Source organism: Babylonia areolata, chromosome 16 (genome assembly GCF_041734735.1).
Source record: "Babylonia areolata isolate BAREFJ2019XMU chromosome 16, ASM4173473v1, whole genome shotgun sequence".
In the NCBI taxonomy this organism is placed as follows: domain Eukaryota; kingdom Metazoa; phylum Mollusca; class Gastropoda; order Neogastropoda; family Buccinidae; genus Babylonia; species Babylonia areolata.
Window position 1 is genome coordinate 15522068 of NC_134891.1, and position 20277 is coordinate 15542344.

General features: G+C 46.3%; 1 protein-coding gene across 1 annotated transcript in view; it reads right to left on the bottom strand.

Annotated features, from left to right (window-relative positions):
- LOC143291193 (DNA mismatch repair protein Msh6-like) overlaps positions 1–20277 on the bottom strand; it is a 241374-nt gene that overhangs the window by 206581 nt on the left and 14516 nt on the right. The window contains exons 2-5 of the mRNA XM_076600922.1: positions 17568–17736; positions 14953–15164; positions 14503–14570; positions 5318–5450 (exon numbers count right to left, since the gene is read on the bottom strand). Of these exons, the coding sequence (XP_076457037.1) occupies positions 5318–5450; positions 14503–14570; positions 14953–15164; positions 17568–17736 (582 nt within the window). The remainder of the gene's footprint in view (positions 1–5317; positions 5451–14502; positions 14571–14952; positions 15165–17567; positions 17737–20277) is intronic.

Sequence of the window (20277 nt, forward strand, 5' to 3'; positions counted from 1 at the left end):
TCAGCCTCTTGATGGATCTGAGCGATCCTGCCAGACACTGAAAGCCCTTCTGGACAGCGAAGGGGCTGAGAGCCGACAAGGGCTTGTCGTCATCAGCGCCCTCCATCACTAGCCACGATGGCCAAAAACCAGAGGTCTCGACGACCTCCGACTCAGAGTCTGAGTCGTCCGTTCCCTGTCGTCGTCTTTTTCCGAGTTTGGGGGGGTGTATTTGTTTAGGATTCATGTTGAAAGAAAAATGTGAATTCATCCCTCCCTTACCCACCCACCATGGGGTCCAACTTAGGGGCCAGGGTCAAGGGAACACCAGCTTGACCCCTTCCAGGTTTCGGGAGGGATATACAACCAGCAGCCCAGCTCCAACGTGCTCCCCCCCGATCATGCCCAGCTCCCGGGGACAGAGAGCCGAGCACTACGGGGGTTACCTTCGTCAGCCACTAAACTGCCAGTCTTGACCCAGCCCCACGAAGGGGTAGCCGATTGACACACACGGGCCAATGTGTGCCGCCTGTCTTAGGAGAGGTCCGAGCCAAAGGGATGTGTTGAGAGCAGCGTGCTCTCTCAATCCCCAGGATCTCATTCCCCTCCATCACAGGTCGCGCCGCACGGCAAACACGGCGGGCCTAAAGAAGGCCGCAGAGAAAAAAAGAATGTGGAAAAGAAGGCTTGATGGGGAGCCGAGGACAGAAAAGAGGCGGTAAAAAGAAGAACAAAGAATAGCGAAAGGGACAGTGGGTCACGTTTAGTTTGGGCCTCACTCACGACCTGTTCGGCATGGGAAGCCCTATCAGGGGCATCAGTACAAAACCACCACTTATTCAGCCCTAACAGCTACGATGGCTATGTAGGCTGTCAATTAAGACCTGGGACCAGAGCACCAAACTCCAAGAAGCACTGATGCCCCCGCCAACATAGCTCGCTCGATCACTGGCCACTAAGCCTCCCGACCACGACAAGGTAGTGACCCTCCCGGGAGTGGGTCAGGAGAACACCAGCCTGACCCCCTCCAGGTTTCGGGAGGTCACTGGCCACTAAGCCTCCCGACCACGACAAGGTAGTGACCCTCCCGGGAGAGGGTCAAGAGAACACCAGCCTGACCCCCTCCAGGTTTCGGGAGGCACCCAACAGTAGAAACGGTCGTGGGAGCTGGTCGACCAGGTTCATGAGGTCCTGCCTCAGAACACGGATGGAAGGAGGAAGGTACAGAGAGCAGACAATGATGGTTTTCCCAAGTGTGACTCTGACTGCCACCGCCTGTAAAGGGGTGCTTAAAGGAACTGTACTGTATAAAAGGGACTTGCGTATAAAAAGAGCGACACCTCCCGTCAATCCCTCTTGCTTCGGCTGAGCGGGTTTAAAAATGGAGTTAAAACCAGAGAGAGATAAAACCTTGCCATCTCTTTGCAGAGTCTCCTGCAGTGCCAGCACTGAAGGTTTCAAAGCACGACAAAGCAGCTGAAGTTCCTGGAAATTGGCGTAGAACCCCCGGATGTTCCAGTGGATCACTGCCATTAAAAAGGTTAAATAAAAAAAAAAGAAATAAAGCAGCAGCCTATTCCATCGCTACCCCCTGTTCCTCTGCTTGTGGTGGCTCAAGGTCGGCCAAAATCGAGTACCTATTTTTGGAATTTAATTTTTCTGATTCCGACCAAGCCGGAATATCCACCACCTCGGCTCTTCCCGATCCCGCCGAGGCCGCAACCCTCCCCTCCTTGAGTTTTGGAGGTACGGGGGGTTTCTGGCCACTTCTGCCAGCCCGAGGGCCAGGCAGACGAGAGGCGGGGCGAGGGGGCCCGGGGGGGGGGGGGGGGGGGGGGGGGGGGCGGGAGGCAGTAATGGAAAGGAATCTGTGTATGCACCTAAGTATGAGATGTCCATACACATATGAATAAAGTGCAAGTACGTAGGAGCAGAGTGTTCAGGGCATTGTGGACAGAAGGCCGCAAATGCAAATGTGCCTATATTGCTATGTAGGGAATCTCAATGAATAGATGTCAATGAATAGAGATAGAAATATAATTGTACATGTTAATATGAAAGTTGTCTGAACCTATCCCAGAAGCGCACACGCATGTGTATTCTGAGGGATAAGTATACATCTATAAGTGAAAGCAGAAATGTGTACAAATGTAGCAAGATATCTCATAGATAGTGTGTGTGTGTGTGTGTGTGTGTGTGTGTGTGTGTGTATGGGTGTTTTTTTGTTGTTTGTTGTTTTTTAATTTTTTTTTTATATATATATATATATATATAACTATATATATTTCGAGATTGTTGATTGTGATAATAAATCAAAAGGACAGAAGGGGAAATATTGTGATTTATTTCCGGTTATTGTGTATAACAAGAAGAGAATGGTAATAGGAGTGGTTGCCTGCAGAGGGCTGTGTGCCTGTGTGGGGGATGAAGAACCCAAAAGTTCAGTGGCCAATAGCCTGAGAAACAGCAAGAAAGGTGCAGTTGCTGTGCAAAGTTGTGTAAAGTCCATGAATGGGCATGAGGACCCAATGAGAAATCGAAGGAACATCGTTGGTGGACAGCACGGGGGGCAGGAGTGACGTGCTGTGTCGGTTACAAATGCGGAGTTGCCTCCCTTGGCGCCGATATTCGGCGGAAAGGATGGTGTCTTTAGAGCACATATCCCCTGGTGTGACATTTCCTCGCTGTAGAGGGAGGAGCGTCATGCTGCGAGTGAGAGTCCGTGGTTCTATGCCACCTTAACCGATAATAATAATGTCCCTTAGTGCCGTGGGCATCCCGACCCGAATCGGTCGCCATCGGACGCAAGACGGTGGGGACATGTGGCATGATGGCGCCGTAACCAGACGAGATCGGCCCGAGCACTGCCGAGTGGCAGGATCGAGTTATCAAGAGGCACTCCGACATGGAATTGCCGATATTAGTCTGGGTAACAGTGGAGATATGCAGTGGGGCAGAAAAAACTGGCACTGCCGAAGTTCAATGGGCTGTGCACGCATCTGCTCTGTGCGCAAGGGGTGGAGCAGGCGCTAGGTGTGGCACCAGTGCATAATTGCCGCAGCAAGTTCCCAATGGGTTGCTGGTTGTTTGGTTGAGCAGCTTGCTGAGACGCCATTAGTGGATGGGAAACAGCAGCAACCGGCGGTGTGGCAAATGGGGTCATGACCGCAAAGCTTGAAGGGACCGTGCATGCACCTGCACTGTTGGCGAGGGGCCGTGCCGGTAAAGGGAAGTAACTGCGGCAGTCACCGGCAAGGGTGCTGAAGGAGGAGTTGTCTCCCTTGGATAGGAATATCGGACAAGGGGAGGGTGCACACGCATGGACAAGCGTGTCCCCTAGTGGTCCACCTTCCTCCCTACCCCTGGGGAGGGCATCCGTAAGTGCCTCAGTCGCCATAGGATCCGAGACGGAAGAGGCATGCCGCACGGGGGGTGCGTGAGCCAATGTCACGGCCGCCGCCACGGACGCATCGCCCAGTATATGGTGGTGTTTTCCAAAGTGGTTATGGGACATTCCATTGTTGACATGGGAAAGTGATAGAGGAGATCGACTCGGGTGTCCTACCGACTGGCAGGGCCGAGAAACGCGGATCACGTCGAGTTCGTTCGCGAATTGAAAAGGAAAGCATCAATGGCACCACTGACCTGAGTATGGGGTAACGTACCCCTAGAAGTCGCCGGAGAGGGTGCAGGAGGTGGTGGAGGTCTGGAGTCGACCGGAGGAAGCGAAGAAGTGGGGGAGGCGTCGGGTTGGCGTTGTTGAGAGGGCCAGAAATAGAGGGCCCAGAGTGTCCGCGAATCGATTTCGATCGCGCCTTAATTTTAGCCCGATATCCCAATCGAACCATATAATTATGTAACCTGGATCGAGACAAAATTTGACAAAAAACAAGATCGCCAGAGAATCGACAGACAGACAGAAAATACGAAAAAACTTAGCCGTATGGAGAGCACAGGAACAGGAGTCATAATGGCTGCCGGAAAAAGAGGGCGCTAGCCAGCGGGACAAAGGGGAGGTTACCTACTTCCGGGAGGTTATCGGCCGTAGTTTCGTTTTCTCCGCATAGGCGAATAGTAGTTTGCACAGGCAGGAATGTCAGACCCCTGCCGGAGTCTGCACTAGTTGGGTCACGGTTAAGTATGTGTAATTAAAATAAATTAAAGTCGGAGAATAGCAAGAATTAAACAATCAATGCTAATAAGTCAGGAAAGGTTGAGGCAAGACAGCTGTAACCTAGAGGCTTGTCTTACAAGTCTGAGGCTGAACAAAGGACTAACTATTCAGAACTGAACGCATGGAACTGCACTGATTGGCTGGGAAGACAAAGGGCATGGTGGATGCATCTTAGTACTCCATTTGCCCTGATATTTGACAAACAGAAGAAACTGAAATGCCAAGTTCACATCAGTATGACATGTTATTGGGCAGGACACCAAACACTATGTCACTACCAACAGTTTTCATGGTACGAATTCCTTGATATCTAATCCATCTGGTTTCATTCACTTTTGACCTATATCACACAGACTTTGCAATGGTTTCCCAGGTCCACATTTTTCCTTTACCTACCAAGTTACTGGAATCCTGAAAAATTCCCATTTTACATAACAACTGAGGCACATTATTGTTCAGTAAAAAAAATATATACATATAATAAATACATAAAGTGCAATGACTGATTGATGCACATTATTGGTAAACTTCAGAATTTTTTTTTAATTTCAAGCCCCCAACCCTTAATCTATTGACTGTCTACTTGACCCATCATACTATTGTTATGGCCAGATTACCTTCATGACCAGTTAACCTGCCACCATGTTTTCTGAGATTTATAGTGACATTTTCAAATAAAATACCATTTACAGGAAACATTGAAAACAGTTAAACGCAAATGTAGCACAGGTCAGGAAAACCAAGATGACTGCTGGAAAAGACGATGCTACTTTGTGTGTGTGTGTGATTGTTCATACCTGCATTTAGTAGTGTTGTCTTAGTGAATAGATACACAGATATATGTTGTTTCATCATGTGCAGAAGTATGTTATTATGCGCTACTGTATGTGTTGTTTCATGTACAGCACGAAAAGCCCATTTCATGGGGAGTTTGCACCATATATGTACTATCTATTATAATTATTACTTCCGGCAACACAAGGGAGGTAACTTACCAAGAGAGGTATTAGTGGCAGCTACTTTTGATTTTTCCGCATAGCGGACTAGTAGTTTATACAAGACCGGAATCCAGACCACTGCGGGAGTCTGCTCCAATGGGTCAATATAAAGTATGAGTAATCAAAATACTATTTATAACCCATAACGTCCAAAGTCACCACTGACCAGAATCTTCCTCTGCACTGTCAGGTTCCATGATCCTTCGTCTTTTGGGTTTGGCGGCACTGTGCCGTGTGGCCCTTGTGCGCTTCTTGGATGGAGTGTTCTTTTTTTTGGCCGGGCTCGCTTCTGTACTGGTCTGCAACAACAAAAACAAAAAAACGCTTTATCTTTCAATCTCTATTTTTTTTTAAAAAGGAAATTTTCTATCGAAAACTACGTTTAAGTAACATACTTACCGTGACCCACTTGTGCAGACTCTGGCATGGATCTGACATTCCTGTCCTGTGCAAACTACTCTCCTCCTATGCGGAGAAATCGAAAGTAGCTACGGCCGATAACCTCCCGGAAGTAGGTAACCTCCCCTTTGTCCTCCTGGCTAGCACCCTCTTTTAACGGCAATATGCCATCACCAGCGTCACGGTAAGTATGTTACTTAAACGTAATTTTAGATAGAAAATTTCCTTTTAATTACACATACTTAACCGTGACCCACTAGTGCAGAATAGCACAAGGTGGAGGGCTCGCCTGTTCTACTGTCTGTGTGCTGTGATGGCCTGTTGTGCAACAACCGCAGAAGCGATGCCTCTTGAGCCATCATCCCGCAGGCGTGCTCCGTCTCTCAGGTATAAGTCGATGAAGGTGGCAGGGTTTTTCCAGTAGGCAGCATACATGAGGTATATGCGCAGGGCCCTGACTGGGCAGAGGAATCTGTCCTCGTCGTCAGGGGCCAGTATAGAAGAGAGGTTTGATGAAAAGTATGGGAGAGGGTGTACTGGGAGTTTCATTTTTGACAAGAAATTAAGTGAGAGAGATCCGTGCGGCTCAAAGGCTATATCTTGTGTGATGCCACTGAGGGCATGAACCTCACTACACCACCTGCCTGAGGCTAGTGAGATGAGAAAGAGTGTCTTCATGGAAAGTAGCTTGAAAGGAGCTATAGCAAGGGGTTCGAAGGGGGCCTTGCGGAGGTATTGCAGGACCAGAAAAAGGTCCCATGAAGGGGTCCGAAGGGATTTATGTGTGTGTCTGAGGGAAGCCCATCGGACCAGTACCTTGAGCAGGAGGTCATCTGAGAAAGAGGGCCCGCCCAATTGCCGAAGAGTGGAGCTGATTCCAGCGCGATGGACGTGTACTGCGGAGGCAGAGAGGCCTTTGGAGGAGGAGAGGAAGGCAAGAAAGTTGGCGAGATCCATATTGGATGGGTGTGTGGGATTGACTGAGTGGGTTGAGCACCAGGAGAGCCAGCAGTTCCAGTGTGCAGAGTAAACACCTTGAGTGCCTTTGCGATGTGACCTGCACACAAGGTCAGCTGTGTCATCGGAGGCGCCTAGTACTGACAGAGATTCCTGCACAGTAGCCAGGCATGTAGACTAAGGACCTCTGGGTTTCCGTGAGGGATGTCCGAGCAGGGCTGGACTAGAGAGTGTCTGCCGATGTGAAGGCAGAGTGGGGGAACGTGAGTGAGGTGGAGAAGGTCAGGGAACCACTGCTGTGCTGGCCAGTGTGGTGCGATGAGAATCATGACGGCGTTCTCCAGCCTTGCCTTTCTGAGGACTTTTCCCATGATGGGAAGTGGAGGGAAGGCGTACCCCAAGAGGATGGACCAGCTGATCGATAGAGCGTCTATGGCCCAGGCCTGCGGGTCTGGGACTGGGGAGACGTATGCTGAAATGAAATGAAATGAAATTATGGTGCTTAGAGCCTCGCCAACCACTAAGGCCATCTCAAGGCTATCGCCGCGTTAATAACTACTACAAGGATAAAAAAACAACCAATTAAAACGAGCCACCACTTCAAACTTTCCACTCCAAAGTTAAAAAAAACAAACTTCCATAGTTTAAAACCTTCAAATCTGGTTAAAAATGTTCACTTCTTTTAAGAAGTCCATCAGCGCCCACGGAGGGACATCACGAAACAAAGTCTTCAAAGAAACCGCCATGTAATGTCTGCGTCTAACGTCATGCAGATCCCAACAGTCAAGGAGCACGTGTTTCACGGTGAGAGGCTCATCACAGGGAATGCATCGAGGGGCCTCTTCCCCCTTCAACAAGTAAGAATGAGTAAAAAAAAGTGTGCCCCGTACGCAGTCTGCACAGCACAGACTCCTCCTTTCTGTTCTTCACCCCCGAAGGGAGGGTCTCTTTTAGGTCCGGACGGATCTGGAAGAGCTTGTTGTCCATCTGGGTGTTCCACTCCTCTTGCCAAAGATCCTTAACGTAAGTGTTCACCTTCCGCTTCATGTCTGTATAGGGTACAAAGGATCTGGATAATTCTTTCTTTACAGCGTTCCTGGCCAGCAGGTCCGCCCTTTCGTTACCACGAATGCCAACATGTCCGGGAACCCAGGCCAACACAACCTCGTATCCTTTCTTCGTTGCGAGAGTAAAAGCTTCATAAAATCCCAGCAGTTTTGGATGAGTGATATTCCTGCAGGCGATCGCCTCCAGGGCTGACAAGGAGTCGGAAAAGATCATGAATCTCTTTTGTTTCGAAGAGAGAACCATTTTTACCGCCAGAACCAGTGCGGTCAGTTCCGCAGTGTACACCGAGCTGTCAGACAGGATGTGCTCCGTGGAGGGCCGGTCAGGAAAGGCGGGACAGAACGCAGATGCAGCGACTCCGTCCTCTGACTTGGAACCGTCAGTGAAGATACTTTGAAAAGTGGGGAATTTGTGGCAGAGTTCCGAAAAGTAAGTTCTGTAGGCCAGAGAACTGGTGGAGTCTTTACGGTACGAGGCCAGATCGAATCGGACCTCTGGTGTTCTAAAGGTCCACGGAGGGCTGTCAGGGAACTTAGAGAAATCTGAGATGCCACCGACATCCAGATCGGCATTTTCTAAGTGCGGCTGAATGCGGAGTCCGAGAGGAGGTATGCAGTTTGGGTTGTCTTTAAATTTCTTATCGAAAGGGTTGCTGAATACAGCGTCGTAAGCAGGGTTTGTAGGTTCAGAAAACAATTTCAAATAATAGTTTAGGGTCAGCTTCAGTCTGCGGTTGGAGAGAGGCGGTTCCCCCGCCTCTGCGTACAGGCTGTGCACAGGGGTGGTGCGGAAAGCACCTAAGCTGAGACGGAGCCCTTGGTGGTGTATAGGGTCCAGCAGTTTCAGGTAAGATGGTCTGGCCGAGTCGTATACTACACTTCCGTAATCCAGTTTGGACCGGACCTGGGCTCTGTAGAGGTGCAAGAGAGTTCTCTTATCAGCACCCCAGTCTGTGTGTGCCACAACTCGAATGATGTTCAGGGCTTTTTGGCAAGATACTTTCAGCTGTTTAATATGGCTAAGGAAGTTCAGCTTCTGATCAAAGACGACCCCTAAAAATCTGGCTTCCTTGACCGCCGGGATGGTGGATTTTCCCAGACGGATTTCAGGGTCCGGATAGAACTGGCGAAAATTATGAAAATGAATACATTCAGTTTTGGAGGACGAAAATGTGAAGCCATTCTCCTCTGCCCAACACTGGATTTTGTTGACGCAGAGCTGAAGCCGTCGCTGGATGCTTGCGTACGTGCTGCCAGTTGCACACAAGGCGAAATCGCCCACGAACAGCGAGCTGTCCGATCCTTTCTGAACGGATTGAACGATGTCATTAATTTTGATGCTGAAGAGAGCCGGCGACAGAATGCTCCCTTGCGGAACACCCAGCTCCTGCTCGTGAATGTCGGACAGGGTGGTGCCAACCCTCACCTGGAATTGTCTGTCTTGCAAAAAATTGTGGATGAACTGAGGCAGGTGTCCTCGGAAGCCAAGCTTGTGCAGATCCGAGAGGATTCCAAATTTCCACGTGGTATCGTAAGCTTTCTCCAAGTCAAAAAATATGGCCACCACATGCTGTTTGTTTACAAAGGCATTTCTTACAGTGGTTTCCAGACGAACCAGATGGTCAACGGTAGAGCGATGCTTGCGGAAACCACACTGTTCTTTCGCCAGAAGGCCGTCGGTCTCTAGTTTCCACATCAGTCTACTGTTGACAATCTTCTCTATCAGTTTGCAAATACAGCTGGTCAGTGCTATTGGGCGGTAGTTGGAGGGGTTCGAGGGGTCTTTTCCCGGTTTCGGCACCGGGATTATGAGGGCTTTCCGCCAGGAGGGTGGAAAAAAGCCTGTGATCCAGATGTGGTTGTAAACTTTGAGCATGGTGTCCAGACAGGTTTCGGGAAGATGTTTTAAGAGTTTATAATGGACCTCGTCCATTCCTGGACAGGAATCCGTGCAGGTCTGAAGGGCAGATTTAAGTTCATTCATTGTGAAAGGAAGGTTGAAATTCTCTGTGTTGTCGGAAGAGAAGTTACAGGGTGTTTTTTTCTGTCAGGAGAAACCTGGCTTTGCAGTACTGGGGATGAAGCTAAGTGTTGAGATCTCACTCCCCCTGGCTACACTACCACCTCCTTCCCTGTGTTACAACAACTTGCGGGGGAGGAATCGCCTTCATTGTGTCAGACAGGCTGCTCCCACACACAACATACACAACTGCCTTCCCCTTCAACCATGCCTCAAGAAACCATCTTTGAATCATAACTGTTTGAAAAATTATCGACCTGTCTCTAATCTGTCATTTTTATCAAAACTGCTAGAAAAGATCATATTGTCTCAGCTCTTAGCTCATCTGGAACAAAATGGTTTCCCACCAGTCAGCTTACAGACGTGGTCATAGAAACGGCCCTTCTTAGAATAGTGAATGATTTGCTTTCAGGATTTGATGTGGATAAGATATCTGTTCTCACTCTCTTGGATTTGTCAACAGCTTTTGACACTATTGACCACTCTATCCTCTTGAACAAACTTAAAACTTCCTTTGGTATTCATGACACTGCACTAGCATGGATCACGTCTTACCTGTCAGATCGTACACAGAAAGTGTGTGTAAATGGTTGATACTCTAGAGTATCTGCCTTGAAATATGGTGTCCCACAGGGGTCTGTCCTAGATCCTGTTCTTTTCATACTGTATGCGACTCCTTTGTCGGATGTCATCAGTCATCATGCGATGTCGCATGGGAGCTTTGCTGATGACATACAACTTCATCAGTCGGCTTCCATAGCATTGACTCAAACACAAGAGTGCATTGCTGGCCTAAAGGACTGGATGACTCTCAACAAGCTGCAACTATATGATGATAAGACTGAATTTATGATAACCTGTCCAAAGAAGTTTCGTCAACATCCTTCCTTTCCTGACTGTTCTGATCAATAGCACACCTGGTTCACTTTCTCCTTCTGTTCGCAGTCTGTAATCCTAGACCAGTCTCTTTCCTTCCAACAGCACATTTCGAATATCTGTAAAGTTGCCTATTTGGAACTGCGTAGAATCAGCTCTATCTGCCACTATCTCTCAACCGATGCAACCAAGACACTTGTATGCTCTCTGGTTCTCTCAAGATTGGATTACTGCAACTCTCTTTTGGCCAGCCTTCCAAAATATCTGTTAGACAGACTCCAACGAATTCAGAATAACGCTGCCAGACTCATTTGCAGAGCTTCTAAATCTGACCATGTTTCTCCTCTCCTTCAGCCTCTCCACTGGTTGCCTGTTTCTGATCGAACAGACTATAAGCTATCCACTCTGACCTTTTCTGCAGTCAACGGATCTGGCCCCAAGTATCTTTCTGAACTCATCCATATCTATACCCCGTCTCGCCAGCTCAGTTCTTCCTCTGATACTCGACTTCTCAGGATACCTCACGTCAGAAGTAAGACCTATGAACACAGATCGTTTTCTTTTCAATCGCCAAAGACGTGGAACAAGCTCCCGGATAACCTCCGTCATTCTGATTCCCTCGCATTTTTTAAATCTCGTCTCAAAACTCACCTTTTCCCTCAGCAGCAAGTTCAATTGTGGCAGGTCCACTTCCTTTGCGTTAGCTGTGCTTAACTATGTGTGTATACATATGTATGTGTACATAACTACACGCATGTATATGAATGTATATTGTGTGCGTGTGTTTATGTAAGTTTGTGCCTGCCTATGTGTGCGTATGTATTAGGGTAGCTGTTAGATACATGTGTATGTTAAAATGTATGTATGCAGTGTGTGTGTGTGTGTGTGTGTGTGTGTGTGTGTGTATGTGTGTGTGTGTGTATGTGTGTGTAGTCACATTTTGGTGTGTGTATGTAACATAGATGTAATGTTTTATGTTAACAAAAGCGTTTTTGTAAAGCACCTAGAGCAGATTTCTGGATAGTGTGCTCTGTAAGTATCCATTATTATTATTATTATAGGATGACGGGTCAGGCTGTGTGCTGAGCACGTGACCAGTGTGGTTGCACTGGGTGCTATGAGTGTGTCCTGTTGTAGGGGAGAGGAGCTGCTGGGAGGTGGTAGAGGAGGGTGGAAGCAGATTTGCTGCAGCAGAAGAAGGAGCAGTAGTAGTAGAAGGTGTGGCACCAGGAAGCAGAGTGGTGGATAATTGCTGCAGCAAGTTAACAATGAGTTGCTGACTGGTTGAGCAGCTTGCTGAGAGACCATTAGTGGCTGGGAAACAGCAGCAACCGGCGGTATGGCAGATGGGGTCATCACTGCATAGCTTGTAGGAACTGTGCATGCACCTGCACTGTAGGCGAGGAGCAGTGCCGGTGCAAGGGAAGTAACTGCGGCGGTCACTGGTAAGGGTGCTGAAGCAGGAGTTGCCTCCCTTGGATCGGGAGTTCGTGACAAGTGGGAGGGTGCACGCGTATGGGCGAGCGTGTCCCCTAGTGGTCCACCTTCCTCCCTACACATGGGGAGGGTATCCCTACGCGCCTCGGTCACCAATGGATCCGAGACGGTTGAGGCATGCCGCGTGGGGGGCTCGTGATCCGATGTCACGACCGCCACCACGGACGAATGGCACACAGGTCCCAGTCTAGCATGTGGATTCAAAGCAAATGTATGGTGTTGTTTCCCCAAACAGCTTGTGTTATATTCCATTGTTGAGACTGTGGGCATGGGGAATGGGATAGAGGAGGTCGACTCGGACACTGCCGACTGGCAGAGCCAAGAAATCACGGATCGCGTCGAGTCCGTTCGTGGGTCGAAATTAATAGCATCAATGGCACTACTGACCTGAGTGTGGGGTAACAAACCCCTAGAAGTCACCGGAGGAGGCGTAGGAGGTAGTGGGGGTCTGGAGTCGACTGGAGGGAGCGGAGGAAGTGGAGGAGGCGTGGGGTTGACGTTGTTGAGAGAGGCAGAAGTAGAGGGCCCAGAGTGATCGGCGAATCAATTGCGATCACGCCTTAATTTTAACCTGATCTCCCAATCGAGCCACATAATTTTGCGACCTGGCCGAAGACATAACTGGACAAAAAGCAGAAACACCAAAGAATCGACAGACAGATAGAAAATGCGAAAAAAAACTTAGCCGTATGAAGAGCACAGGAACAGGAGTTGCCTCCCTTGGATCGGGAAAGGGAAGTAACTGCAGCGGTCACCGGTCAGGGTGCCGAAGCAGGAGCTGTCTCCCTTGGATCGGAAAATCGGACAAGGGGAGGGTGCACACGCATGGACAAGCGTGTCCCCTAGTGGTCCACCTTCCTCCCTACCCCTGGGGAGGGCATCCGTAAGCGCCTCGGTCGCCATAGGATCCGAGACGGAAGAGGCATGCCGCGTGGGGGGGTGCGTGAGCCAATGTCACGGCCGCCGCCACGGACGCATCGCACATAGGGCCCAGTCTAGCGTGCGGGTCCACCTTCCTCCCTACCCCTGGGGAGGGCATCCCTAAGCGCCTCGGTCGCCACAGGATCCGAGACGGAAGAGACATGCCGCGTGGGGGGCGCGTGAGCCAATGTCACGGCTGCCGCCACGGACGCATCGCACATAGGGCCCAGTCTTGCGTGCGGATCCAAAGCCAGTGTATGGTGTTGTTTTCCAAAGGGGTTATGGCACATTCCATTGTTGACATGGGAAAAGTGATAGAGGAGATCGACTCGGGTGTCCTACCGACTGGCAGGGCCGAGAAACGCGGATCGCGTCAACTTCGTTCGCGAATTGAAAAGGAAAGCATCAATGGCACCACTGACCTGAGTGTGGGGTAACGTACCCCTAGAAGTCGCTGGAGAGGGTGCAGGAGGTGGTGGAGGTCTGGAGTCGACTGGAGGAAGCGAAGGAAGTGGGGGAGGCGTCAGGTTGGCGTTGTTGAGAGGGCCAGAAATAGAGCGCCCAGAGTGTGCGCAAATCGATTTCGATCGCGCCTTAATTTTAGCCCGATATCCCAATCAAACCATATAATTATGTGACCTGGTTCGAGACAAAATTTGACAAAAAACAAGATCGCCAGAGAATCGACAGACAGACAGAAAATACGAAAAAAACTTAGCCGTATGGAGAGTACAGGACAGGAGTCATAATGGCTGCAGGAAAAAGAGGGCGCTAGCCAGCAGGACAAAGGGGAGGTTACCTACTTCCGGGAGGTTATCGGCCATAGTTTCGTTTTCTCCGCATAGGCGGATAGTAGTTTGCACAGGCAGGAATGTCAGACCCCTGCCGGAGTCTGCACTAGTTGGGTCACGGTTAAGTATGTGTAATCAAAATAATGTTTCCTTAAAATGATGTTAAAAAGATCACTCCTGCATGGACATTTTCCTCAAAATTCTTGCAACAACTTCTGCTTCTTTCTCACAGAGGTTCCTACAGGGTTTTAACAGGTATATAATCAACAAATCAAAGAAAAAAGAGGTGTAACATATATTTGGACACCAAATTATGGGTCGATGACATTCCTACCAACCAGAAGCTATGAGATCCACTTTTGCGGGATGAGACAAAGGTGGAAGAATGGATAGGACCCTCATCGGCTCCTGCTTTCACCCTTTCTCCCAAGTTTGGCTGGAAAATCGAACTGAGTGTCTGGTCATTCACATGAGATGTTAAGCCAAGGTCCTGTGTGCAGCACACACTTGGTGCACTGAAAAAGAACCTCTGGCAAAATCTGGTAGATGACAGGTACATGAATATACATACATGCACTCAAGGCCTGACTATAGCATTGGGTTATGCTGCTGTTAGGCATCCGACTAGCAGATGTGGTGCAGCGTATATGGATTCATCTAAACGCAGTGACGCCTTCTTGACAAATTGAAACTGAGAAGCTCCTAAAATAATAATAATAAAAAATTCTAAGCAGCACAGTAATTTGACATATTTTTTCAAACTTTTAAAGAAAGAGAATGGACGGATGTGGGGGGATGGAGGGTAGGTAGAGTGGTTCCATACCTCTTTCTTTTTGTTTTCTTTGATACTGCCATCATTCTCGTCAGACATCTCTGCATCAAATATGTCAGCTGGAATAAAAATTTAAAAAAAAACATACAAAAAGGCATTAAATAGAGAACCTGTTTCTGCCTGTCAACTAAAAACACATTTGTCTTCAGCATGTAGAGGATCTCAAGTGAAAAGATAGAAAATAGGAGCATATGGAAGGCAAATATGCAATATATTATATTTTTTATGATTTTACACAGATACAAATCCATTTCTCACATTTATATGGCATACCTATAAACATGATTATATGACTGGCTTAATATGGACATAGGAACACTGCCTGATTTTTTCCCAATTTGAAATAAATTATGTCATCCATTGTTGACCTCCCATTCCCTGAATCCAAACATACACAATAATAATTCTATACAAAACATCTTTTTTAAAAGGACAAATTACGGTCAAGGTCCATCATCTCTGCTGATTCAGCTTCTTCCTCTTCACTGTCTGAAGGCTGAAGATGAGCCACTAGCTTCAGCCGATCTTCCATGGGCATTTCTAGAGCTTTGTCTGCCTCCTCGGCGTTTTGACGAATCTGGGAGTTGAGCGTGTAGAACTGACCACCTCGCTGACACTCTGCCGCATCTGAGCCCTTGAATGGTTTCACATTGCTGGAAAGAGGGAGAAAAAAAACCTCCAGGCATCAGTAATCTGTCTCGCCTTCAATGTAGGGTGCTGGGATGATGGGTTGTCTCCAAACAAAATCAGGATCTCCTGACAGGCAATACAGACAAATCCATGTATCTGGTGTATTAGAAACTGTAATCATCCACTTCACATTCACCTTGTGAGCAAGACATCAGAATCTATTTTTGCACATTCAGATATCCTTCAGGTGGCAGAATGGTAAAGATGCTTATCTGCCAATACAGTGTCAGTGAGGGTCTGGGTTTGATTCCCCCTCTTGCCCTTTCTCCAAAGTTTGACTGGAAAAATTAAACTAAGAGTCTAGTCATTTGCATGACATGATAAACTGAGGTCCAATGTGCTATACTTGGCACACTGAAAAAAACCGCATGGCAACAAGTGTTGTCATTTGGCAAAATTCTTTAGATGAAATCCACTCTGATAGTACACAAATATACAGGCATGCACTCGAGGCTGACAAAGCGCATTGGGTTATGCTGTTGGTCAGGCATCTGTCTAGCAGATGTGGTGTAGCGTATATGCATTTGTCCTAACATAGTGACGCATCCTTGAGAAACTGAAACTGAAACAGATGTCCTTCAAATCCTTCACTTGCAGTGTAAGTCAAAACCTGTCAGTTTTCTTCTGTCATGACAAAATCATGTCACTGCATACACAGACACTGTTCCACTGCAGTTATATTAGCCAGTTCAGAACCAGAGAAATTTGTTAAAAAAAAAAAAAATTTTTAAAGTGCTCTCCCCATGCCAAGGAATTTTGAGTATTCAGGGGTAATAAATCACAAAAAAATTCTAGCAAAAAGCTATGGGTAATACAGAAGGAAAGTAGATGTTTTTGTGAAGGAAAATGAGTGTAGATTCTGCTTCTGGGCTTATTTCCCCCAATTGGGTTGATTGTAGATGACTGTTCAGGCATGTAAAGTCAAGATCATAATTTTTGTGCAACAAAAAAGTCTATTTCCACCTCTACATAATGACATCCATAAAGAAAAGAAACAAAATACAGCTAGAAATAGCATGCCTACTGTCAGATTATACCTGTAGAAGAAATCAAATAAGGCTATAAGTTTATCAAAACAAATCACAGCTCATGCAGACATGTAAGTAAATCACAGTCCCAACAATGCTTGTACAAAGGTGGGTAAAGTCAATGTAAAAGGTCAATCACGGTCTCAGAAACTGAGCTGGCAAGCTTTCTGACAGCAAAAAGAGCATTTGCAAGTGAGAGGGTGAAGTTTTTTGATGACATTCACTCCTGTCAAGTTGCACGTGGGCCAATTAAAGTGTCTGCTGTGCATCCAGCTTGCCACCTCTTCAAACAAGTCATCCAGCTGATTCAGCAGGAAAAAAAAATGTTAAAAACGAAAAGCACATCTCTCATCCAGTGCAGGTTCAACCCTGCGTTTCATGAAAATCATAGAGAATTGGCGGTTGTCAATTTCCTACAGTCTGCATTGAAATGTGAGTACACTCTCCCCAAAAGCCAAGCCCTCTTGATGATCTCTGGCTGGCATTTGACCTACTGTCTTACATCACTCCTCTCCCTCTCCTCCCCTTCTTCCAACACTCACTGCACTTATTCTGTCAATTATAGCCACTTGTTCAAAACTGCTGTCCGACTGGACGGACAGACTGAATTACCATAAAATGAGCTGTCAGTTTCATCACTGTCGAGGTCAATCACCTTTGTTTTCAAACCAATCACCAGACAAGAAAGATCCTTCTCCATTGCGAAAGCTGTCCATAATCACAAGCAGAGCTTTCAAAATCGTGTCAATCTGCTGACTTTGACTATTTGCTTTACTGGACAGTTCTTAATGCCTTTTTTCGCACATGATGCAACCCCCTTTTCCATGCATGTATCACGTGGTCAGTTAGCAAATTATTATCGAGTAGAAAGGGGTCTTCTACCTGATGTATGTTCATTTAAATAGTATTCTTATAATCCAGACACATCAATCTAACTGTTCAGTCTGTTTATGTGAAATGAACCAAACTCTAATGAAGGAAAAATCGGAACATATGCAGGACGTCAGTGGACGTCTCATAGGCACTATGGCAATACTTTTATAGGCACTTTACTGGTTAAAGCAGTGATAAAGCTGAACTATCACACTGTGTTATGAATACAAATCATAATGTATCATAAGCTTGCAAAATTCAACTGAGCAATTACATGGCAAGAGCAAGTTTCAAAAAACAGTGACTACCACACTGAAACATTTTTTTTCAAACATACAGCTGAATTACCCCCTTAATAAGAAAAGCATGAATTATGCCTTTAGGACAAGGTAGTAAATAAAAAAAACTGAATAAATAATAATATTTAAAAAAAAAAAAAAAAAAAAAAAGGTAACAGGTCCATACCTGGCTTTGACCCACGCCCGAGTTGGTGGATTGTCAAAGAACTGCACATGGATCTCCGGTTTTTTACCTCCCTTGTTGAAGGTGTTGGCTGTAGGGTGGTTGCACACCAGACTTGGCCACCAAGGGTAGCCGGCCAGTTTTGCCCAAACCACATCCCCATTAGCAACCTCTGCACAAGCAATGAAATCTGATAAGTCAATAGAAACACACACACAAAAAAAACAAGAAAAAAAAAACCCAAACATTTACTTATCACAAGAACTTAGCATTTGCTAAGACCTAGGCTCTTACACAAAACTGAGAACTGGCATACCTCGAGGAATGTGGTAAACAGTTCTTCTGTGTGGTGGCCCCTATGACTTTTGACATAGTAAAAGTAAGAACAGGTAGCATTTTAGCCTTGACAAGTAGCACTAACACAGTAACAGCCCATGCAGTTGACCACACACCAGGCAAGACTGTCAGGTCTGAAAAAAACATCTTAATTAAAGCACATACATCAGACATATCTGAAAGAGAAAATATGTCACACTTACAGCTCTATATGTATTACAGTACACAAACACCTCTAAAATGGACCTTTCCAATATGATTTTACTTATGGATTAGAAAAAAACAAAACATATATTTTCTCCTCTGAACCACCAAGTGCAAATAGTTATCTTCCTACTCAATCTACATTTTTGACTGGCCCATGACCTTTGCTTTATATTGCTTTTAATTTTCAGTTGCCAGTTGTTGCATGTCTTACATAAATGTTCATAGATGTATCTGTTGCAAGACATAATCTAGCCACAAACTCTCAAGATGAGCAACATGGGGGTAATGCCACTTAACTAATATGGATGATGGTGCAGAAAAAACAACAACACATCAAGATCATTGCCAGTCTAACAACTCTTCTTTGAGTACAAGTGACAGGCATTCAAAGGTCTGCGATATCTCCCATTGTCATACACTTGACCTTGGTGCTGTGACAGCAGCTGAGGTAAGAACACAGACTTCAAAATGTCCTTAAAACATAGACCTTGCTCAGTTACTGTTTGTTACACAACCTCTATCTGGACTGTTTCCTGCTGGGAGGGAGGAGCCTGGAGAGTGCTTGTGAACTCTAGGCAACTGTGGGCCAGCTCCTGACGTTTCTGGCAATATCCACATTTTTTTCCCCTCTGTTCCTGCGTGACTGATGGAGTGAATGTTCACACCTTATTGTGAATACTACTTATTCCATCTTGAAGAGAAAAATTGTGGATATTGCAAGGTTTCACCATCAGAAAATAAAGCTTTTACATGACAGTTCACCCTTTTCCAAAATCGGCCTTTTAGTCTGTGACCTCTTTAAATGATGCAGGTGGCCTGCTGCCTAGACCATTCAGCCACAGCGCATGCTCTATGTTGGTCACAACACTTCCTGACTATTTGAGTCTTTTGGCGGTGCGTTCATGCATTGGATTACTTGTGTTTGTGGTTCCATAAAAAGTGTGCATCAGTCTTTGGGGGGATAAAAAATAGTGACGATCCTAGCTCCAGGTGTTGTCTTTCGCCAGACAAAAGCTTGTGTCTGCAGCACGCGAGTGACTTAACTGATGATTTACGGTCTATGTGAGGCAGGTCAAACAGTGTTATTCATGTCTGGCACTCTGCCAGCAAACGGAGTCACTGCAGTAAGCTGGTGGTAACAGATGTGTTTAGTATATAATTGGTCTAGTTAGCGTCACTGCAGAAAAAAGCCATTTGATATTTAGAAAAATAAAGGAGTTAAGAAACAGCACAGTAATAGCAGCAGCACTAAGTGTAGTTGTAATTGTGGTGGTAGTGGAAGTGTTAGTAACAGCAGTAGTACTTTTCATAGCTGTTTTAATTAGATAAAATGTGTGTGTGTGTGTCAGAGAGAGAGAGAGAGAGTGTGTGTTGGTGGTGGTGGTGGAGTCTAAATAAACAATTTGTTTAATCTGAAGATACACATCCTGTGAACGTTTTGTATGTCACAATGTGGTATATGCTTACAGATATAAAGATTAGATATTCCAAAATAATGCTTTACATCATTTCAATTTACAGTAATTTAAATTTATAACATTTGGAAATAATGTGTAGACATGTGTTGGGTTGTAGCAGGAGGAAGGTGAGATTAAAGCAGATTAAAACAAAGCTTTAAACACAGGTTAACTCACTCGGGATGACAAGTTTTCTCCCTTGCTTTTCCCCCACAGATGGCCCATTTGTAAGGGTTTGGAAAAAATTTACAAAAAATACAAAATACTGTGTAAGAAAATGAAACTTTCAGAACTGGTTTATTACGTGTTGAGCTATTACATATAAAAAAAAAATCAAATTTCTCATCTTATTTTTACAGTTTTGCCGTATGTAGAAAATACTGCCAATTTTTCACCCCAAATCATAAACATGCTCGCTTTCTGCATTAAATTCACTTTCTTCTTCATCATCATCCACCTCTTCAATGTCCGACCCTTCAGTTTGTAGCATTTCAAGTACTTCGGCAACCCTAAAACGTTGCCGTCACTGCCTTGTTCGCTTCACAACATTCTGAGAAGAGCCCGCTTTGCTAACAGGCTGGCACGCGAGCAGACGACCGGTCAGTGAATTTGTCAGCGTGTGTGTGAGACGGGCCACACATCCCAGGCTGACCAATCATACTGTTCGATTGTGGAGTGACCAAGAATAGTGCACTCTGCTTGGCTAATCACAA